We start from the raw sequence: 21,363 nt of genomic DNA, 5'->3' as shown, positions 1-21,363 counted from the left end.
TGCAACTGCGGCAAAACGGACGAAGGAGGCTGGGAGCCACCACCCATCCAACCAACCACCACACAACTCGTGCGAGGTCCTCGTGCTTCCATCGACGCCCTTAAGACGCCCTTCACCCTTTGCCTTTCGACTCTCACTCCTCCAGCGGAGTAGATATGGAGCACGAAACGATGGACGTGGCACCTCAATGATGCAAAGGATCGGCGACAAAGCAAAGGAGCAAGAGAGGGGGATACTGCAGTCATGGTTCAAAATACTTTTACAAATTCGGGAGCTTCGGCCTCGACTCGGCATCCTCGGACTTAGTTAGACGTTGGGCATCGTGATCGACTACTGGGTCACACCTATTCGTGACATTTGGGACTTTCTTCTCCAGGTAGTGTATCCCTGGATGGGACGGATCTGGGATCTTGCCGGGTCAGATACAGATGGAGCGGACTACTCCGGGAGATCTCGCCTTTCTGACTGTGGTCATCGCTCAAGAAGATCACCACCTGGCGAATCGAGTACTAAGTAGAGAGATGGTGTGTCGATAGAAGAGAGCAATGGTGAAGATATTCGAGTTGTCTAGTACTGTCCATTTGGAAGCAGCTCTCGTCAATGTACGGCGTCTGGTGGCGGTTGCGCTCAACTACTTGTACGAGGTACACCAAAGTACCTCGTACATAGTGATAAGTCATGGTCTATGTCGAAGTGGCGCAACATCTGTTGTGTTCCCCTTGGCTGGGGGTCCGTTTCTTTCTGAAACGCTTCTTTCGATGCTATCCCTGGTACTAAAACCAATGCAAGGCATGTGTGCACAGAATGGAAACGCCAGCGCAGCCACTCTATCAGCGACCATGGCGCATGGCATTGTCAATTACTCAGTCCCGAGGTGTTCCGTCGTCCAAAGCTTCCTTGGTAACCCATTTTGTGTGTCGGGCGTTCGGGCCAACCAACTGAAACGCTGGCCGATAGCATGGATCATGTCCAGGGGGAAAGATGGGCTCGCAGATCAGAAACAGGACAGGCGGGGCGAAAGCAAGCGCCGATCCTGGGTTGGCGATGTACTTGTTAGGCATGGGAGGTCCATTACCCTTGGGCCTAGGGGCCTGGGACGGTCTTTGGGTCGCTATACTTGTAGACAAGCACCATGCGACCAGCCCAAAGCATATGCCGATCATGACCGGGAAATTCTGTCATGACTTCCCCAAAAACCTGGATACTAGTAAGGTGCTCAGACAGGCCAGGCCCCCCAAGAAACAAGGCCCCCGGACAGGGTAAGTGGAAAATCGATGTTGAGCGGCGTGAGAGGAGGAATCGCCCAAAACGGTGACTCGCAGCTTGAAAACTGTCCGGGCTGCATTTTCGAGTATCTTAGTCGGCATTCCTTGTCTCCCTCGCCAGCCAGCTTGGGAGGCTAGCTCAGTGACCAGACCAGATTTCTCCGGAGTCTGTGTCCCGGGTGGCTTGTTGGCTTGCGCTGGTCTGTGAACTTTTGACTGTATTGCACCTTTTATTGGTTTGACAGCCCCATCAGGTGGTGTGACCTTTGGGCAGGGCGGTGCTGACTCGAGTTTCTCTGGCTCAAACCTTTGCGCGTTTCCCTTCCCTCTCCATGTGAGAGAATCGCTCCTTGGCTCTGAAACGAACGAGGAGTCTCTGTGGTCGTTCTCCCAAACCCAGGTCTGAGAGGGAGATGGGTTCGGTACCAGCCAGAAACGTCCGGCCGACTTAGTGGTAGATCTCGATCCAGTGATCTGGCAGTTGTCCTAGTGGCGTCTGGCCTCCTGGTCGCTTGGAAAATTCCGGCAGGCAACAAATCCTCGTACACACACCCAGTATCAAGCACGTGAATGGTTGACAGCATCAGAACCGTCTCAGGGACCTCTTGTCCGGTAGGATTCGGGGGCTGCGTGGCCGCCTCGATCCAAGTCCACTCAGATAGCCTATGTCCACTGTCTCGCAGGCTGCAGAATGGCCTGCTGTCTGCTGAGCCAACGAGCATATGCCAACCGTTCTTAGTAGAGATGTCCTTCAAGGAAATGCAGCCTTAACAACCTGGAAACAATGCGAGGGAAACAAAATGCGATAAATCCAACGAGCCTCCAAGCTCAGGCTTGTGGCCGCTGCGATAGTATTGTGAATAGTCTGTGTTTGCTTTTCTTGTAGTTGCAACCTTGCATGAGTACTCCATACTGTGATGACGATGGTTCCCTGAGAAAACTCCCCGACAGCCGCTGCCGCCAGCACGAGACATGGTTGAATAGAGGCTGACCGAGGGGAACCATGCACCTGCTTGAGGATCAGCTCGTTCTCTCACCCGTCTGTATGTTGTTCATTTGCCGGGAGGGTCAAGTCAAACCTCAAAGACAAACACACAAGGCGATACCCCTCAGCCCAACCCCCTAACAACTATGCTGATCCATCGCCCATCCATTCACCCATCCACCCGCCTAGCAACCTGTTCCATCGGTATGCCACCCTGTAACTAAGCAATAACAATATCATAAAACATATTTTCAGGAGCCAAAATGCTCCGCATGCCTCTAATAAGGCTTTGATCGGGGTATCAGAGAACAAGCCCACAATGGCCTCCCCCCACCCCCTGGACGACGCTTTCGCCCATGCTCCCCGTGATGCCTCTAATAAGGCACAAAGACTGTACACAGTGACGCCGTCTTTTTCCCTCCAAGAGTGATTTTTTGGTCGTTCCACGACTCCAAGCTTCATCTGTACAGTCCGTTGAGCAAAAAACACATCATTTCCATTGGTGACTCCAATGTTGTGTACCGGTCAGCGTCGTCGAAATCAAACCAAAAGACGCCGCTTAAACTCCATAAAAGGTTTCGTCGTAAAAGTGCCCGAGCAATCGACCACATAGTCGTAAACGTGTCTCCTAAAAGAGATTTTGCACATGTGTCAACAAGTAGATTCGTCGCCTTCATCCATTCTTCTTGCCCCAGAACCCCAACCTCCATGTTAGAAGTAGGTACTCCGTTACGGCCTCGTGGAATCGGCGTTTTTGGGCCGGAGATTCGCCCCGGTCATAGCTGCCGCTTTGTTGACACCCAACTTTCGTGTCAACTTGGCGTAGTGAAGGCCACATGCATTACACAACGTGCGTGCCCCGTCCGGACCTCTTCGCCATTCGGGGGTTTCGGCACGGTTGCAACTGTGACATCGGCCTGGCGGCGCGGCTTTCTGTGACCACGTTAGCTAGAGCAACATAATTAACCACAGGGACACTGACTCCGCGTCGTTTCTTTGCATCGCCTCCTGTATAACCCCCACCTTTGTATTCGTCTGCCGTTGGTTGATACTCTTCTTCAGGCTGGATGCCTCGAACAAGTCGGGCTTGCTGTTCCGCTTTGGCATTCTCTTGAGCAACTGCCACTTCTCGCACGTAGCTGAGAAGTTCGAAAGAACGATGGGAAAAACGGAGGACCTCGTCTGCTTCCCCTATCGAGGGCATAGGTTCCTGTACATAGGACGATCGGCTTCCCTGGTGAATACGTGACCCCCAAGTGCGGCAAAATTCGAGGATACGCAGGCAGGATTCGCTGATCTAAAGACACCGTCAGTGCCACATCACTTATAGAGAATGGGGGAAACAAACCTCATTGAGCCCTAACTCAACGTCAAACACTTCCAAGTGCCGTTTGACGGCCTCGTTGAATGGAACCTCGTTTGCAGGTTTCGAGCCCGCGGTGAACTGGTAGACATCATTTATAGAGGTAGATGCATTCGCGGAAGCAGGATTATTGAACGGGGCAAACGGCTGTGGCTGCCTAGTTGGCTCATAAGTTTGAGGAGATCTAGAGGGGGCAGTCTCATCATGGTTCGTGAATGTGGTATTAGCCAGAGCTGTTGAACGAAAGTTTGACTGTTGCTGAGAACTTGGAGAACCCGGATACCCAAAAGTCTGAGAGACTGATTGACGAGGATCAGGGGCAGGGACAGATGGCGGTGGAAAAGGAGGCTTTGGGGCCTGCGATTCCGTCGGGGTCGATGAGGTCATTTGAGACGTTGAAAACACGTCTCGCAGGACGGGCACAGAAGGTGCTGGTTGGGAGAAGGGGTTGATGGGGCCCTTGGGGCCATCTGAGAACGACGGACCAACAGTGGCAGAAGGCGTGGGCAAAGATTGATGCTGGGACGAGCCTGAAAAGGGCAACGACTTGTCTCCCAGAGCTTCGTGGATAGAAGGGAGGGACTTGCGAAGATCAGGCGACTCCTTCTCGTCTCTTGTGGAGCGTCGAGTAGTCGATTCGGGAGGAGAGATGTATCCCGACACGCCCGCAGTCGAGCCTGATGTCGACGGTGCACATGAGTATGGTTGAGGCGGGGCCGAGTACATGGAGGCTGTGGGACTGGCCAAGGGTGCCGTGCTGATGCTCAGACCATTGCCAATGGAATACCTCGAGAGGTCGTTCCTGTCGTTTCTGACGGTGTCGAGTTCGAGATGACTTATAGATGGCAACGTGTCTCTGATACAGCCATCAGCACTCAAGTAAGTCAGTACAAGGGTAAGACATTACCTCGGGCGAGGAGCGGTTTCTATTGTTGCCATCGTAGCGATGTTCAATATACAATCTCCTTCCAGCGGCGATTATTGTTCTATTGTTTGAAGGCAGCACGATGGATCATGAGGCCGGACCGCTGTTTTGCTGCCAATGTATCTTTCCGCCCGACGTTGCAAGTCCGCCCGCCCCAAGGTGACGCAAAGCCTGGGCCCAGCGCTGTTGTTGTTGCACCGACAAGATGGGTATAGACAGTGCAAGAAGCCGTCGTGGCCTACACTCCTGATATTTGCCTTGTTGAGAACACAGACCAGTACCTGAGGCGACCCAAAGGAAGGAACCCGCTCCTTGATGTGGTGGGATAAAGGTGGTCGGGAGTGCGCAGTCTCCCTGTGATCGCTATCGAGTGATGAGGACGTACTCGAGTTACTTTGCCTGTCGAAACGAAGCGTCGAAGAGGATGTCGGATTACAAGATGTGCAAGAACAGGACATGCAACAAAAGGACTTTAGAGGAGGAGAGGGCGCATGTGTAGATGGGTGTTAGGGTCGTTGGTGGCAATGGAGGGGATTTTGACGGGTTTCGGGGTCGAAGGTTGGTTCGATGGATGAGAGGATGAAGATGAGCAAGTCTTAGAGAGCGAGATGGGCGGAGAAAGATCGAGAGATCGCGCTAAGCATGGGCCGGAGGACAGGTGGGAACCTTGAATCCGGATGTCCAAGTGCAGTGTGCAAAAGCAAAAAGTGGGCTTTGTGCCCTTGGCGAGTCACAGGCCGAGTCAAGGAGAGGTTTGGGACCCCTGTCAATTGTTCTCTCTGGAAGTCTGACCCAGCACAGCCAAAGTCAGCCAGTTAGCACCCTGGGGGGGCTTGTGGCTTGCGAGGTGCGCCAGGGAATCAAAAATACGTCGTAAGTGGATGGACGCTTGGTGACGCCCTTCCAGGCAGATGGCGTTTTAGGTAAAGTCTGACCTGCTTTGGACCTGAGCGAGCTACCCAGACCAGGGGGAAAGGATGGAAGGACGGTGGCTTTTTCGTCTCTGCGATAGACCGATAGACTGCTTACAGGGGCGAGCCTTGTCTGGACGATGATCATGGAACGATGCACCGCGCGATGGTCTCGGCCTACGATGCTTGTGACTGGGATGAAGGGGGGAAGGGTCGGAGCTGGGAAGTGGATGGAGTTGGTTGAATTGCACCAAGAGCCAAAGAAAAAGCGGGGGGGAGGAGAGTTGAAGGCTGGCTAAGGAATGGGTTTTTAGGGCCAAAGGGCTCACCCATCACCACCAGGAGGGGGGGGCGGAAGACACTGGGAGAAAAGCAGGGGCCCTGGGAGAATGATGGTGCAACTGTTTTAGGGCATTGGAGGAACAGCAACCACCCACCAGCCGCCCAAAGTGACCCTCATCATCCTCTCGACCCCCCAGCGATTGTTTGCTTTGCTTGCTTGCTTGGCCACCACCTACTCGTACCTACCTACCTGAGTAATTACCAACGAGGGGGCGTCAACAAGCGTCAGTTACTTTACCCAGAAGTTCATACCCAGCTTCCTACCACGTACGAGTATGGGTGATCTAAGGTATCAGATCGGTTCCTGTGCACCCTGCAGTAAACTTGGGTACCGATGTACCTAGGTAGGTAGGTTTTTTGGTGAGCCCCCCAGAGATCTGCTTTACTCGCTTCCGCAAGTCTGACCACACCCTGTGGGCAGGGCTGTCTTTCCCCTACCTGCTCCGTATCTAACATACTTTCCCTCACTTTTCCGTCGCATCCCCCAGCCTGGAATCTCGAGACTTGGTGCCTCGTATTGAGGGTTTTTTGAGACTTGCCGACTGCCACCGCCGCAACTTGCACTGCTCGAGCACTTGGGTTTTTGGTGGAGTGGTGGAGATGCATTACCGCTCACTCACAAATGGCCGTGCTTCAAAGTCTCCGGGTCAGTGTCCGCCCGGTTCCTTAGGGACTGTTCAGTTGATCACCCATTACTTGTCATACTGTGTAACAACAGTCAGAAATTCAATTTGGAGAAGTCTTGTCAAGCCTGCATTGTCGTGGTTCACCCACTCCCTCGCCCACTCACCCACTCACCCACTCGTCCACCCACCCGCACACAACTGAACTTTGGATTTGGATCTCTGAGGCCAATTTGCCGCTTTCTACCATTCCCAACTTGTCTCGCCTACTACTCGCCAGGCCCTTGTTCATCGCTTCGATGCTCGATTCCCCCCTCCCTAACCCTCGCGCTCCCTCAGACTCGCAGCAACACCAACTCCACCCACCCTGATCTCCAGCTAAGCGAAGGCGCCAGAGACGCCAGAGCGAAATGGTTTTGTGAGCAACTCTCACGCTCAGTGTCAGCATAGCCATTCGATTTCTTTTGAGCTCTGCTTTAACGCCGACCAACGGCGCCTCCAGCATTTGGTCTCACCGCGAGATACGAGGTACATAGCAGAAGCGATACCGCTCGCCAAGCCCCGTTCTCGATTTGGACGTGAGATGCAGTCGCACCCAATACACCCGCCGAAAGTTCCAGCACTGACGTGTTCTCTACGATCCTCCTTTCACCAATGAATTATGACCTTTGCGCGATTAAGACTTTGAATCAAAAGCTAGTGATGTCTGGGCTATAATGACACCTGACAAACAGAGCAGTGAGGCCAGGAAGTTGTTTGGCCAAGCGGTTGGAAATGGACTCCGAGCCAATTCGAAGCCAAGTCAGAGCCAACGTTCACCATCTTGGATGTACAAGTACACGTGGAATCTGAGAGCTTATCGAATCAAATCGGACAACCCTGGTCACCCACTGGTGGTTCTTGGGCGTTAGACTTTGCGGTCATCCCTTTCAGATCGATCCAAGTCGACGTATCAGAACCTTCTGATCCCTTACCCCCAGGCGTCATTAATGTATATCATCATCGTATCGGCTTGCCACTATTGATTCGTGGCAGCGCCGGAGTCGACCTTTCGATGGAACTTTCTTTTTTCCTTCTTGCCATACTGTCCACCACCCAGCAAGAAGCGAACAGGCAAGCGTCTCCGTACAAGCAGTTAAGTTTTCACCATACTACATCCGATTCCAATTCTTCCTCCGTCGCACTCTCGGTTATCTACATAGTTCTTTCGACCAAAATAATGCTGCCTATTATTAGGCATTCGCGAGTCTGCCTCCTTACTCGGATGTTGTTATTCGTCGTTCGAGTACGTACATAGAGACCGATCTGCAGCGTCAACTGCTGCTTTGGAGCAGAAGCCTTTCGGGACACCCTTCCCGCCGTGGTTTTCCTGATAGAAAGCGGTGAGCTTCGAACAATAATGGGAACCGATGCCTTCTCCGACCTGCGGGGGGGCAAATCAGGGCGGCGCTTTCGAAACCATGTGGCTGGCTTGCATCAAGCTTGACCTGCCAGAGTTTCGGGCATCGACCTATCACGGCTCCAGTATCCAAGTTTGCGGCGGAGCTGGAAAGGCGCATCTTTTTGGCAAGATGTCAAGAATATACGGCTCAAGATTCCACTCTCCCGGATCGAGCATGTGATGCTGCCCGTGGTTTTTTCTCCCAGATGCAGTGCGACCATTCCCTGAACAGGATATTTTGAGTTCAACAACCAGCTGGGTAAATGACATGGCGTCGATGTGGAGTGGAGCGAGTACCACGCTCCGAAATCATGGCTTTCCCTCGACTCTGTAGCCTGCTTTGACGTCTTCCGAATATCCCTCAGCGACCCTGCTTTCCTGGATAGAACTTTGGGATCAAGCCCAATCAGACGTTGGCTATGGGGAAGGACTCCTGCTCGTATGGTACATTATCCACGATGCCCACCTGTCACCCAGAGTCTCATCAAAAACTACGGGCCCCGGCGGATGTGCATCGCTCTCCAGGGGCCAGTCGGAGGTGTAGCTAACTGGATGCTACGACGGCCGCAATTGCGTCCTCGTATTGCTCCCTGACTATTGCTTATCCAGCAAACCCATCCAGGTTGCCAGGTCGGTCGGACGCCTCCAGATATCCACTTGACACGGTTCAAAGTCCACCAAGAACTCAATCTGGTGGTGTTCTCGGGACTCCTTCTCCCATTCTCACTGATTCTGTCCACTTGAATGCACGCCCCTGTTGTGCGATGTCCTAAACAGATGTCAATAATAAAGGTGGATATCGCTTGCATTGTTACCACTGGCAGGACGCCACTAACACGTGGCAGACGAAGTCCAACCCGTCACCAGCCGTCCCACGAGTAATCGAGTAATCGCGATCCGATTGCAAGGGATTTTAGCAAAGGTATTCACTCTCCCACCACTTCCCAGGCTCTGCTTGGGATTATCCATTTTGAGCTCCCCCGTCAGGAACACAATAACCAGTTCGGCATTTACACAATCATTGCCAATCCACCGGTGAGAATGTGAGCACTCGGGCTTCAAGTTGAGGGATTGTTAGACACCTCGCAGCTGATCGACCTGAAGCACCTATTGCGCAGATCAACGATCTCCTGCATGTCTTAGCGCCAGCCACTACTCGTCCTGTCCAGACCCTGCACTATTGGGTGTACCAAGTAGAATCGCCTTCATTCCTCCTTTTCGCGGTTGCGACATGCAACCGATGGTTGTACAGCTGATCTTGCTGATGCACTGCTTCTCAACCAGGGGAAAGGAGCAATGTTGGGCATGTGAACAGCGACTCCTTTGCTCCAACGATCAAGTTTTGATTGGGCGGCTAGTGGCTGTGATGACTTGTTAGTCACAGTGATGTGCAGCTATTCTCAACGGTTGCGCAGGAGCTGTGCATATCGACCACGGGCATTGTTCAGTAATTGGGCCCCCAGAGACTCGCCTCCAAGCGAGGGGTCGGCCACTGCCCATCAGCAGAACCAGATCACAATATGGCCAATGGCTAAAATATTCCGGAATCTGCCGCTCCTCGCCCAAGACCTGGTGATTTTCAAACGTCAAACACACACAAGGGGGAGCGTGTTCTGGACTCTTTCAATGCAACGAACATGACGCACACTTTGCGCACCTAGAGTGGCCGGGTGTCTGATGTGCCCGCTCAACTCTGCCTTGTACTCGGAGAGCATCATGACCATCAAAAGAGTGGAGTATTTGACGAGCTTGGAAAGGCCCATTTTCTTTGGCGCTGTTGGGTTTGTTACAGTACTCGCACAAGCAAGTCAACGTGTGTCCCTCTACGCGCAAGGGTAGCTCAGGCAGCCCTGCCAGAAGGTCGCTTCGATCTGGCTCTGGTTAAACAAGTGCATCTGGCCCCAAGTAAGACGGACCCATTCACGGTGATCCTCCAAAGTTGTCCAATTACTCCAGCTCGGAAGCACCAGATCCTTTTCAGGTCGGTGTTCAGGTTGATTTCGGGCTCTAACCCACACCGAATTCCATATTTGATTGGATCATCTGTGTTGTTGACAGCCGTGCGATTGAGCACGTCTGCGAAACAACAAAGCATCCCCAACATGACACTGGGATATTGCAAGCGACCTGACTGGTCGCCTGTCAGTCACATCCACCTCCAAGATCGGCGGGATGGATCGTCCGTTGACAGTTCGACGGTCTGGTGGTGATTGGACATGGTATGGTTTCACAACGCTAATAAATGAATGGTTCACCAACCACAGGTTGACAAACACATTGTCTGTGGCTGTGGCTGTCGGTGTCAGGGTGCTCCAAGTCTGCTGATGGGCAGGCATGGCGCGGCGCAGAGCAATGTCTGCGTACGCCTGTGTAAATCGACACCCAGTATACGAGACAGTGACCCAGGAAAACCTCGCAGATCGTCCAACTCTTTACTCTGTTCAGCACCGCTTGTTCCCTGGGGCTGTCGACAAGAGCTGGGGCGAGATGCTGGAGCCTGAGCATTGACAGACCCGCCAGGTTGCCAACAGGACTGGCAGCGGTTTGGAGACGAGGACGTATGCTGTGCGGCTCTTGATCGCACTCCGTTTCCGCTGTTGTGTGGCTAGCTGCGGGCTCTGAACCCTTCGTGGTCCAACTGCTTTCAAATCCGTCCCGCCTCTCTATCCCGCTGCAGGCATTTGGGTCTCCCGACTGCCCTCCCGGGGATTCTTTGACGTGCATGACAGCAGTAACATGGCATCGTGGTCCGACGCTCTCGAAATCAGACGACAATCTCACACCGCTGTATCGGGTTTCCCTGCTGCTGACTTGTGCCCCAGGATCTCTGTCAAGCCCGTGGCTGGCGAATAAGAGGCGACAAACCAGATTTGAGAGGCCCATGGCCATCCGAGCCTCATTTTCGAAGACCGCAGATCTCTACCACAAGTAAATAGTAATAGTCTTGGGTAGCAACCTGGAAATAGCATTGGACTTCCTGTCTCCTCTCATCCCTACCGAGGATAGAAACACGCCCATTCCCAGGCATGCCCTTGGGACCTGTTGATCGAGCACTGACATGTTCACGCCGCTTCCGTCGTTCAGACATGACTAGATCAGAGAGTTGACGCTGACACACAGAACACAATACTCTATTGTAGCACGTCCAGGCGCTCTCCAAACCCTGCAACTCCTCAGTTTCATTTCATTTTAACAACTTTCTAGGTGTTTGCATGTCCGCCATTCCTTGTTGTTTGGTCCGTGAAGCCTGGAGAGAGAAGCAACACAGACATCTTGGCTGGCATGAGAGCTGCTCTTCGGATGGAATGAGGGTCGAGCCCCCATGCAGAGACGAATTGAGCCAACCCAATCTTTATCCGATCTTATAGCTTTGGTGCAGAGCTTTCTTGGTGAGTCCATAGCGCGAGAGCATCTATGGGTATCGCGGCTTGTATTTCATTTTGAGACCCAACTTGGTCAAAATGACTTGTGCCCATGTTAAGGCAATCCTCATCAAAGTGCGAGTGTAGTCAAGTGCATGTTGGAACACATCTTGTGTCGGACCCGCATATTTACAGAGGAGGGAACTCACAAACCTATCCAGCCGTGCTTCAAGCACATTATGGCAAATGAATTCCGATAGTAAAGCCTACCTGCGCCTTCAACGCCTTCGCTCGAATTCAGACCGTTCCAAAATCCACCCAACTCACTGGGCATTCATGTGTATAACAACCCGATGACTGTTTATTGCCATCTCCCGCTCTTCATTTCTTCGTCGGCGGTCCAGGCTTGTGACCCGTCTTCAGCTCCTCCCAGAATAGCTTGAGAAAGTGACCGACACCTCGCTCGGTGGCTTGGTCGCCTATTTCGCATACCACGCATATGAGCTTGGTTCTTTTCTTCTTGGGGGACACCACGACGGTCCGTTAATGGGAACAAGGAATGATTGTCGAACACATACTGTCGAGGTGCGTGCCGCCATAGTGTTCCGGCGGTTTGCCATGCTGTAGCTCGTGGACTTTCTTGTGGACGCGCTGGACACCGCGGTGAAAGGAGGGACTTCGAAGGAGCTAGCGGATCGTGTTGTCTAGGTTAGAGAATTTCAAGTTGGGAGGATGGGAGAGGCATGGGCCTGGGTCTGTGACGGGAATCGTCTACCATTTCTACTAATCGCTTCTGTATAGAGGTCAGTAGATCTGTCTTCTGACGAAAGTGAGCTGCGAAACAATCAGACCTCGAGAAGCCACCACCAAGCCATTGTGGTAAACGCAGGCAGGAGTCGGCACAGCCCGGGCGCAACTTCGGCGCAGTGTCGATAGAGGAGTGTCCGTCGACGATGAGGCGTCAAGGGAATCTCAGTATGTAGGGCTGGTGTTGGGTTGATTGATGGGTCGGGCGATTATTTCACGGATGCTGCCTGCGGCGCAGTCTGCAAAAATGCTGGCAAGTGGTCGATGTCGCTCTGCATCCGGCACCAGACAAATTCCTCGTGCTGGAATATGACGAGACAATACCACGATCTGACAGTCAGAAAGGACGCTCACGGCTAGGCAAAATGGAGAAAATGGTGGTAATTGACGTAGATTTACCGAAAGCTTGAGGTGCTGCTAGTCGCCCCGGCGTTCTGCCTTCTGCAATATGAGGTCAGCCATTCCGCCTCTCTGGTGTCGTTTGCTCTCTCTGGATTTCCTCTTGATTGGAACAATACCATGGTCGCTTAAGCATAAAATCCATATCAAAGTATCCATAAACATCTCCATTGGAACAAGGGTACCGACCATCTCCCTCGTTGAAAGAACAGCCTGCCCATTATCTGGCCATCCAGCGCAGCAGTTCGGCAACTCCTCAACGTCGAGACCCCTCCAGCGCTTCCTGAAACCGACGACGAGACACCCCATCTCCGAAAGAGTGAAGATTCATCTCGAACACGGCTCCTTTTGATACCTCTGGGCATCCAAGAATCAGAAATTCACCGGGATCTATCGAACGATAACGTCGTCGACTGTAGGGTCTGGCAACCGCGGCCTTGCACGACCTCAATTCCGCAATCAACCACCCGCTCGCCAAGCATCTTCCAACCATTCTTTGTCCACCCAGCCATTGAGCGCTGGCCTTCCTTTGTGTCCAGCGACCCTCAAACTCTTGGTGTTCCTTTCATAGATTGCGGCACACGATCACGACGACCGTCTCAAGGCTGTTCGCCGACAAAGCCGGTGCCGCTCCTCAGGATCCTTCCTCTGGAGAATCTTCCAACCAAACCCCTCCCAAACGCCCGTCAATTTTGCAGAGACTTCATATCCACTCCTCTGGGAGGAAGAACAAACCTATCCCAACCCTTACCATCCGGCCTACCACCTCCTCTTCACTTCCGGTCCCCTCCACCTCCGTGAGTCGGGCCGGCTCAGCTCACTCCTCCGATGCAGCAACCATTGCCGAGATCACCGACATCATGCCGCAATCCTTGTCTCTAAGCACTCCGCCACAGGGGTCTATCAAGAGGCAACGATCCCAAGAAACGGCAATGACCGTATCTCGACCGACTTCTCGTGGTCAGGGACAATCTAACGGTGCGGTTGGCAAACCTGATGACTCAGCAAAGCAAGTCAATGTCAAGATACCTGCCTACCTAAACAAACCCCGTGCCAGTAAGTACCAGTGGACGTTGACACTCTCACAGAGACTCTGTCGAGTATCTAATTGGCGGTGCAATAGAGATCTCGTTGGCGTTCCAGGATTTGGAGTGGCAGCAGAGATACCGCCTCCAGCATGCTTCGCAGAACCCCCACACGTCTCCATTCCGGGTCGACCGCTCGTGGGCTGTCCTCAGTCGCAATCGCTACGGTAATGTCCAACCCTGGGAATCGTCGAGGGTCAAATTGAAAAAACCGATTGGAGGATCAGACTACGTCAACGCGTCCCCCATCACCCTCAGGAGTCGCCTCGCCAAAAAGTCTCGCAGTGGTACTTCCACTCCAGCATCGACTGGGCAACCCTCAGTTTCCTCGACAACCCCAGTCGAAAGCAACTACATCGCTACACAAGGTCCAAAGGAGGGACAGTATTCACACTTCTGGCACATGGTCATGCAAGAGACTCCTGGCGATGTGGGCGTCATTATCATGCTCACACAGCTCTATGAAGGAAACAAGGAGAAATGCGCCCAGTATTTCCCTCATAACATGGATAACCCCACGATAATCCTACCTGCTCACGAGGATGGGGGGGATGATGATGGAGACACAGAGGCCGCGGATGATGGTGATCCTTTTCTGGACTCCTGTACGAGAAGCGCTGAGACTGATAGTGTTGGAACAGATGTCGAAGACACTCGTAGTGAGCCGCGAAGTGCTGCTCGAGATAACGGACAGGGTGATACGGCCCAGGAGCAAGGTTCATGTGGTTCTGTCACCCTCCTGTCCTTGGACTACGATGCCAGGATTGGCTGCGAAGTCCGCAAACTTCGATTGACGATCGACGGCAACACCAAAACAATTTATCATTACCTGTTCCACGGCTGGCCAGATTTTGGCAAACCCGAAGCCGAAGACCGGAGAGCTCTGGTGGAACTGACTAAAGTGTCGAGGGCAGTTGCGGGTGACTCTCCACGAATTGTGCATTGTTCTGCCGGAGTTGGCCGAACAGGCACTTGGATAGCACTCGACTTCCTTCTACAAGAGCTCGAAGCAGGCCGACTGGTCGAGTCTTCCCCTCCGCAGACAGGTACGCATACACCGACGACGAATTCTAACGGCGCAGGGACGTGGGGCCGGAGTGGGCCTGTTAAAGCCAGCACACCCGATCCAAAAGACGAAGACGATCTCATATGGGAAACTGTGAATACGCTCCGCGAACAGCGTATGATGATGGTCATGAACGAATTACAGTATAGTTTCCTCTACGAAGTCCTGAAGGAGGCGTTCATTGACAAATACGCGGAAACGGAGACTGGACCCGTCGTAATCGAGGTGCAAGAACCGAGCCCCAAAGTGGCAAGGAGGAGGTCTCCTTTCGGTGGGATGTTTCGCGACGGTCGCGTCGACGCGGCCCAGGGCAATGGGAGTGAGGATACGGTTCCAGCGGACAGTGTTGAGTTCAGTGAATCGGAAGCGGAGACAGAGATCATGGACAAGCCCAAGACTGGCATGGAACTTGACCGGGTGGACGCCGTTGACGATGGATCTGCTGAAGATGTGGGAGATCATGCGAAGGATGGCGAGGCAGATGAGGATCCATACGCTGCAGTGGCCCCGGAGTCGATCCGTGAGGGACAAGGGAAGAAGGAGCAAAACGAAGTCCACGAGCATGAAGTCAAGTGAATCGAGTCCTTGACTGACTATTGCCCCGGATGCGGTGAAGCATGGCTGTATGAAGTCGGACTTACCCCAAGCCCTGCACTTTCTGTTTGTTGAGGCGGGGCGAAACATGCGGGACATGACAATACTGTCTGAGGGCTTGAATACCGGCTTCCACGAGCAGCAACTGGCTAGCTTTTGGAGATGTTGGGACAACGAAAGGACTGGATCAAGGCACATGTCGGCGTTCACGTACACAAGCATTGAAGGCCAAAGTGTACAGATGGTGAACTAGACGCGCGATTGGAAACAAAGCAATCAAAACAATGGGAATACATGGCACTGTCCGTATCCAATGTGTTGGTGCATCACTCGCTTTCTACATGGGCGGCTCAGCCTCGTCTGTTGATGATGAGGTTCAGTAGAAGAACATATGGCCAGCCACGTGTAAGGTGCAAGGCTGGCACGTGACTGACAGAGCAATGACGTTGGTTGGCCTAGTAACGCACGTGAGACATAAACACTAAGCCCTTTCTGCCTGCGCCCCCTTTTTTCTCTCTTGCGACACTGTCCGCTTCACCATTGTGCTTCAGATGCTTGATCGCCTCAATTTGAGGGCAATTACCATCAAGGATACTCTGGGAATTGGATATTCCAGTCTCACTCTGCTGCGTCACTCTACGCTCGAAATTGTCTCCGGTGTCCGTCTCCGGCATGCCCACATGGTCCTGGTCAAATTGAGGGTTCCTCCACACCCGTCCGCATCTGAACCCTCCAACCACTTGCGATATACCCTGCTACAACTAAAATATCGCATGAAGAAAGAGAGATTTAGGTGTGGGATTGACGATATATCCCTTGGTCATGTATGCGCCGTGTATGATTTGTCGAATTCCCGTGCACCTGTGTTCTTTTCTCGGTGTAGAATGGGCAGCAGGTTACCCAGAGGTACAGGACAACCTTAATTTACACACTCAGAGCAACAGAGAGTCTTATTATTCCCCGACACTAATTGAGCTCTGACCGCCTTTGACCACGGTCCTTCCCTCCAAAGCAAGCATGATTTCAGTTCAGAGATAGGGTTGTTTGAGGCCTCGTCCAAAAGTGGTTGGGCGAAACCCCCTGGCCGCACGTGAAACGCAACCCACGACACACTCCGCCTCATGTTCGAAACGTGCCGTCGGCAGCTCTGCCATCCGCGCGTCCTGGTCAATTGGTTATAAGAAACTTCCAAGACCTGCCTTTGCCAAGTCGATTTCCTTTTCATCATTCCAACCGTTCTTTTCGTCGTCGTCGTCGTTCTGTTTCCATTTTCTCGCTCATTACCGCTGGTCGGCTCTTTTCTAACAGTCCTTCCTTTCTCAAACCACAACTGATTCCACACTCTTTTACTCTGTTTCCAGCATCATCTCGGGAGATCAAAATGCTTGTCAAATCTACCGCCGTGACCCTCCTGGTGGCTGTCGGTTCAGCCTCGGCTGCCGTCATGTCTTATGGCAAAGAATCTATCATGAAGGAGGATGCCGACTTTGGCCTTTGCCTGCCGACTATGAAATATGAGGGCGGACTCGGTGGGCGATCGTTGGTGGACTTTACTTTCTTGCCCAGCGACCCGCTGTGTGCTCGTGGTCAACAAGAAGCAACCAACCCAAGTAAGTTCCGCCGCCGGCTTGAGTTTCATGTCAGAACTAACGGGGCTGCCAGACATCATTACCAACCGAATCTGCGACCAACTCGCCACCGTCTGTGGCGCGAATGAAGCCGCAAAGGTTCTCTGCCGCGATTCTCAGGCCAAGATTCGAGCTTTGGGGACTCGAGATCGATCCACCGCCGAGACCTGGAACACCCTCATGGGCTTTGGCGGTGCCCTGACCAACCCTGACGGTGGGGCTCCCGTGCCAAATGCTGTCAAGGAAGACCTGAAGAAGAGAGACACCAAGGACGTGGAAAAGCGAGCTCCCAGGATCTTCTGCTCTACCACCGAGTGGCTTGACGACTGCACTGGATGGCCTGCTCCTGAACCCGTTGTCAAGAGATCTGAAGACGATGCCGCCGCCGCCGCTGCTGCTGCTCCCATTGTCAAGAAGCGCAGTGTCGAGTCTGCTCCGGAGCCGGCAATGGAGAAGAGATCGGAAAAAGCCAAGAGGGCAGATATCCCATTCATCCCTTGTTCAACAACCGCATGGATCGACGAGTGCACTGGGTGGCCTTGAGAATTTTGTTGCTAGATTCAGAGTAGCCGATGGTTGACGTCCGAATCAAGTTGGGGGGATCGTCAGGTTTTGGTTGGAAAGGACTAGTTTGTTTTCAAAGCTGCCATGGCGCGATCATTGCATTATTTATCACATTTTGTGTGTCAATATCGGTCAGCCTTGTCAAGGGCTTGCTCCCAGGAGGCTGTGGGTCAGAGACAATTGAAATTGGAATCAGAACGATTGACATTTGAAAAATGAAGCCCGTGAGACTCGTCGCTGTACGGCTAGATAACATTCGGGCGCACGAGATGAGCTACTGAAGTGTGTACAGAGAGCGAGTCTCTTACCACAGATTGTACGGAGTATTTTTGTTATACGAGGTATATACTTGTACTTGGTTACTCAGTAGATGAACTGGAGAGCCCACAGCCTCGTAGCCTTGCCTTTGTCGCATGCTCCTCCTTCACCCCACACAAGTCTCCACATTAATTGTTTGCCTTTGCATGGATCGAACAAACCGCCTCGCGTCGTTTGCCTGCCCTGCCTGCCCAGCAAAAAGCATCTTTCCTTACCCGCCTGCGCTTCGCCCATCCATCCCACCCATCCACGCCGCGGCACCATCTGTCACGATGTAGCCGCCTCTGCCACTTGCTTGATCTTTCTGGCATTTTTCTTGTGACATGTCCCAGCAGGCCCGTCAAGCTCAAGTTCCCGCACACTCATCTTCGCCGTCGAAATCCACATCACGGCGGACTCCAAGTGGCGGCGGCGGTAGTAGTTCTCTTCCTCCTCCTCCATCTCAACCGCACCAGCAGCCTCCCTCTACTACCACGACAACAATTCCAAGTACTCGCAGCCTCCTACCCTCGCCGCCTTTTGAAGACGACCCGATCGTCGCGTCTCATCAACCGGCCAAACTCAGACACCGACCGAGCCTGACCCTCCACAACCCCGAGTACTCTGAGCACGCCGTGGCCGAGTCGGAACACTACTACAGCCATGGCCTGGCGTCCGCGTCCGCCCACCCGGGGGAGTTGCCGATCCCGTCCTTCCAACCCTTCTTCACCCTGATCGAGGACAGCGTCACCAACGAACACTACCACCCCACGGTGCACTACATCTTTGCAGACGACGACGCGGACATCATCACCGAAGCCGCGCTGAGGAGCCTGGAGATCTTGGATCCCACGCAGCGGGGGGAATCAGGCGCTGCTACATCGGGACGACAGACACGGCCACCTTTGCACGCTCACCAGACGCACACGCTCCACGGGCCTCCCGGAGACCACAGCCTTCATCGTCAGGATGACAGCATCAACGTGCCTCGCCTGCCCCCGCCCGCGGCTGACGTGCGTGAACACTATATAATCCTCGACGTGCACCCGCAGCTCCGCGCCCAGAACCAAGACGACGCCACCCCGGCAGGTACTGGTTCTTCGGGTGGCGGTGTCGGTGTTGGTCCTTTCTTCACCTACGAGGTGACGTCCGCACACAGTCTCAGCGCGGAATGGCAGGTTTTGCGGACTAGCATCTCGGCCGCCCCGACCATCGGGGACGGGCCCAGTGAAGATGGGGAAGGGCTGATGCTGAGGATTGAAGGGAGGGGAAACACACCGGGCGATCTGGGGGGAGGTAAGGAAAAAGACAAGGCTACTGGGGATAGAGACAGAGACGCCGAGAGGGAGAGGGAAAGAGAAAGCATGGAGGAGATGATTGAGCGGTTCCAGCGACGTCTCGACGATATCAGGATGGTAATCGAGGCGGGCGGCATCGCTGGACCTGTGGGTGCTGCCTTGGCCGGCGGAGAGGAATGAGATGTGGCAACGGAGCCGGAGACATCGATAGCGACGGCGACGGCGACGTATTTGGTTTGGTTACAATGATTCCCAGGAGAAAGTCAGCGGCCTTCACATACACACTGTGAGGAGATGATCCTTTTTTTTTTCCCTTGGAGAAAGAAAACCCCGTGATTCTCCAGACTACGAGGTATATCGTACCAAGTCTGAGGACTCGTACACTCGTAGACTTCTGGCATGACTGCCAGTCTCCAACCGAAACAATCTCTCCTCCCTTCTCTCCCTTTTCTCTTTAGACCTCTAGTCCTATTTGTCGGTCGGTCGCTCGGTCTGGCTGTTGGTCTGCTAGTCGTCGAAAAATGCTCCTCCATCATTCCCCCCCCCCCCCCCCCCGGCCACTGGACCATGGAGTTTCGTGGCTTCATTTCGCACTTGGTGAGCTCTTGACGTTTGTACCACTCTGTACACTTGCACCATGTTGTACTTGTTGTTACTTTGACTCCGTGGTGTCCGTGCCGATACTTCCCTCGAGACTTTCTCGTGACTCTCGACTCTTCAATAAATACTTCAGTCCCTTGGTCCTTGGTCTTTGATGCTCGTTTTTTTCTCGACTGGCTCATTCTTACTTACGTACGTATGTACGTACATACGTATGTACGAGTCTTGATCCTCAACAGGTTCATGAGTCCTCGGCATACTTCTGAAAGGGGGGAGGGATTTCCTCAATTATACATATAGATTGTGCGGGTCGGGCTGACGGTTCATACCCAAATAGGCAATTTCACACACGGGAAGTATATCACTAGCGCCCCCACATGTATACTCATCATTCGCTGCGCGATCTTGACGTTCGTTCGTTCGTACCTAATATGTAGTTATACTCACGTCTCTACGAGGGGTGCGAGGTATGAATATAATATTATGCCCTGAACTGTACTTTCCCCCTTGCCATTTTCGTTCAGGAAAGGCAGCACGGCCGCTCTTCATTTGGTGCCGCGTGAAGAAGCCGCGTCGAGGAGGTCTGGCCGAGTACGAGGAGCACCCCAGCACGAGGGAGCGTAGGAAGCACTCCCCGAGCAAACACCGGTCGTCTAGTACATACCTGCCTTGCGGCCAGACATCTGTCTTGTCTCGGACGAGGCGTCAGAAACCTGGCACATCCTCCTCAAGGGCCCTCACGCTTGTGCATGAATCCCCCTTGTTGTGACTGCGAGCACCCAGTGGCTAAAAGCTACAGTGCGTGCTGGTGTCGTGCCATTGTCTCGGTCCAATGTGGACAGCTCTATCTGGTGCGTTCCGTACGAGGTGATCAGTTGGATACGGTCTATCGCAGGGCCGGTCTCGTGGTGGGGGAGGAGCGGCGTGCCACGGTCCGGGGTTTTGGTGCAAGCGGCTACTAAAACCGCTGTTATTGGCAAGTCGATGGATTGATTATTCAAGACCTTCCTTCCTCTGTTCCGTCAAAACCTGTTGCTGTCCTTGGGCACTCTCCAGTAAGAATGTCCATTCACCTCGCACCCTTGCGAAGCAACATGTGTCGATACTCTGAAGGACAATATGCAGACGGTTCTCCGGTCCGGAATGAGAGCCCGGCATTGGTGCTGGTGGTGCGGCTTTTGTTCGTCCAGGGTACGTTGTATCTCAGTAGCGTGAGGCTCAACAGTGTTAACCTACCATGTGCTCCTTCCTCCAAGGTGGGGAGAAGACAACATGACTTCCGCCTTGTTTTTCTGGGGTTGCAACCTTCCTCGCTGAGGAGCCTCATTTACAAAAAGCAGGTTTGTCAACCCCTTCCACCCCCCCGGGACCACCTTTCTCTGCACTCTCATTGAAGAAGGTGTCAACGAAGCTGCCCTACCCCGCTGCACCGATCCCAGTCACGAACCACACCTCGCTTGTCGCACGTACGCTCATGCGCTCGCTCGTGATGCCCCTGGTCGACGCCTCTTATCGCACAAATGTGATTGCTGTAACTGCAGCTTCGCTTCGCTGACTCACGACATGCATTTCTCCACCCCTCCCCAATGACATTTGATCTTGCTGCCCAATGATCTTAAACTGCTGGAATATTGAGGCTCTGCGCGCGGAGCCTCGGAATATATCGTCTATATATTCTTGACCCGCTGTGCTCGGTCCGCTGAACTCCTTCCTCTGACAAAACCCTTCAACGATTACACGGCTCAGTTCCAAATCTACATATATACCTCAGCGTACGTATACCTCACACGTCATCGCTCGAGTTCTTT

The 21,363-nt window shown here is 53.2% G+C and overlaps 4 protein-coding genes across 4 annotated transcripts; 3 read left to right on the top strand and 1 right to left on the bottom strand.

Moving 5' to 3' along the window:
* Positions 1-2,979: 2,979 nt before the first annotated feature.
* AYO21_03597 (hypothetical protein) lies at positions 2,980-4,552 on the bottom strand (the record flags this gene model as incomplete). The annotated part of the gene is made up of 4 exons (XM_022653571.1): positions 2,980-3,183; positions 3,233-3,547; positions 3,599-4,469; positions 4,521-4,552. The coding sequence occupies 4 exons, from the start codon at positions 4,550-4,552 to the stop codon at positions 2,980-2,982; spliced, it is 1,422 nt and encodes a 473-aa protein (XP_022514095.1).
* Positions 4,553-13,283: 8,731 nt separating this feature from the next.
* AYO21_03596 (hypothetical protein) lies at positions 13,284-15,150 on the top strand (the record flags this gene model as incomplete). The annotated part of the gene is made up of 2 exons (XM_022653570.1): positions 13,284-13,479; positions 13,547-15,150. 2 exons carry the CDS (start codon positions 13,284-13,286, stop codon positions 15,148-15,150), a joined length of 1,800 nt encoding a protein of 599 aa, XP_022514094.1.
* Positions 15,151-16,549: 1,399 nt separating this feature from the next.
* Positions 16,550-17,339, top strand: AYO21_03595 (hypothetical protein; the record flags this gene model as incomplete). The annotated part of the gene is made up of 2 exons (XM_022653569.1): positions 16,550-16,778; positions 16,831-17,339. 2 exons carry the CDS (start codon positions 16,550-16,552, stop codon positions 17,337-17,339), a joined length of 738 nt encoding a protein of 245 aa, XP_022514093.1.
* Positions 17,340-18,001: 662 nt separating this feature from the next.
* Positions 18,002-19,135, top strand: AYO21_03594 (hypothetical protein; the record flags this gene model as incomplete). The annotated part of the gene is made up of 1 exon (XM_022653568.1): positions 18,002-19,135. One exon carries the CDS (start codon positions 18,002-18,004, stop codon positions 19,133-19,135), a length of 1,134 nt encoding a protein of 377 aa, XP_022514092.1.
* Between the last annotated feature and the right edge of the window lie 2,228 nt (positions 19,136-21,363).

The sequence above is a fragment of the Fonsecaea monophora genome (genome assembly GCF_001642475.1).
Source record: "Fonsecaea monophora strain CBS 269.37 chromosome Unknown Scaff18, whole genome shotgun sequence".
Taxonomy (NCBI): Eukaryota; Fungi; Ascomycota; class Eurotiomycetes; order Chaetothyriales; family Herpotrichiellaceae; genus Fonsecaea; species Fonsecaea monophora.
The sequence above is the reverse complement of the archived record's forward strand: the minus strand, read 5'-3'. Positions and strand labels throughout refer to the sequence as shown.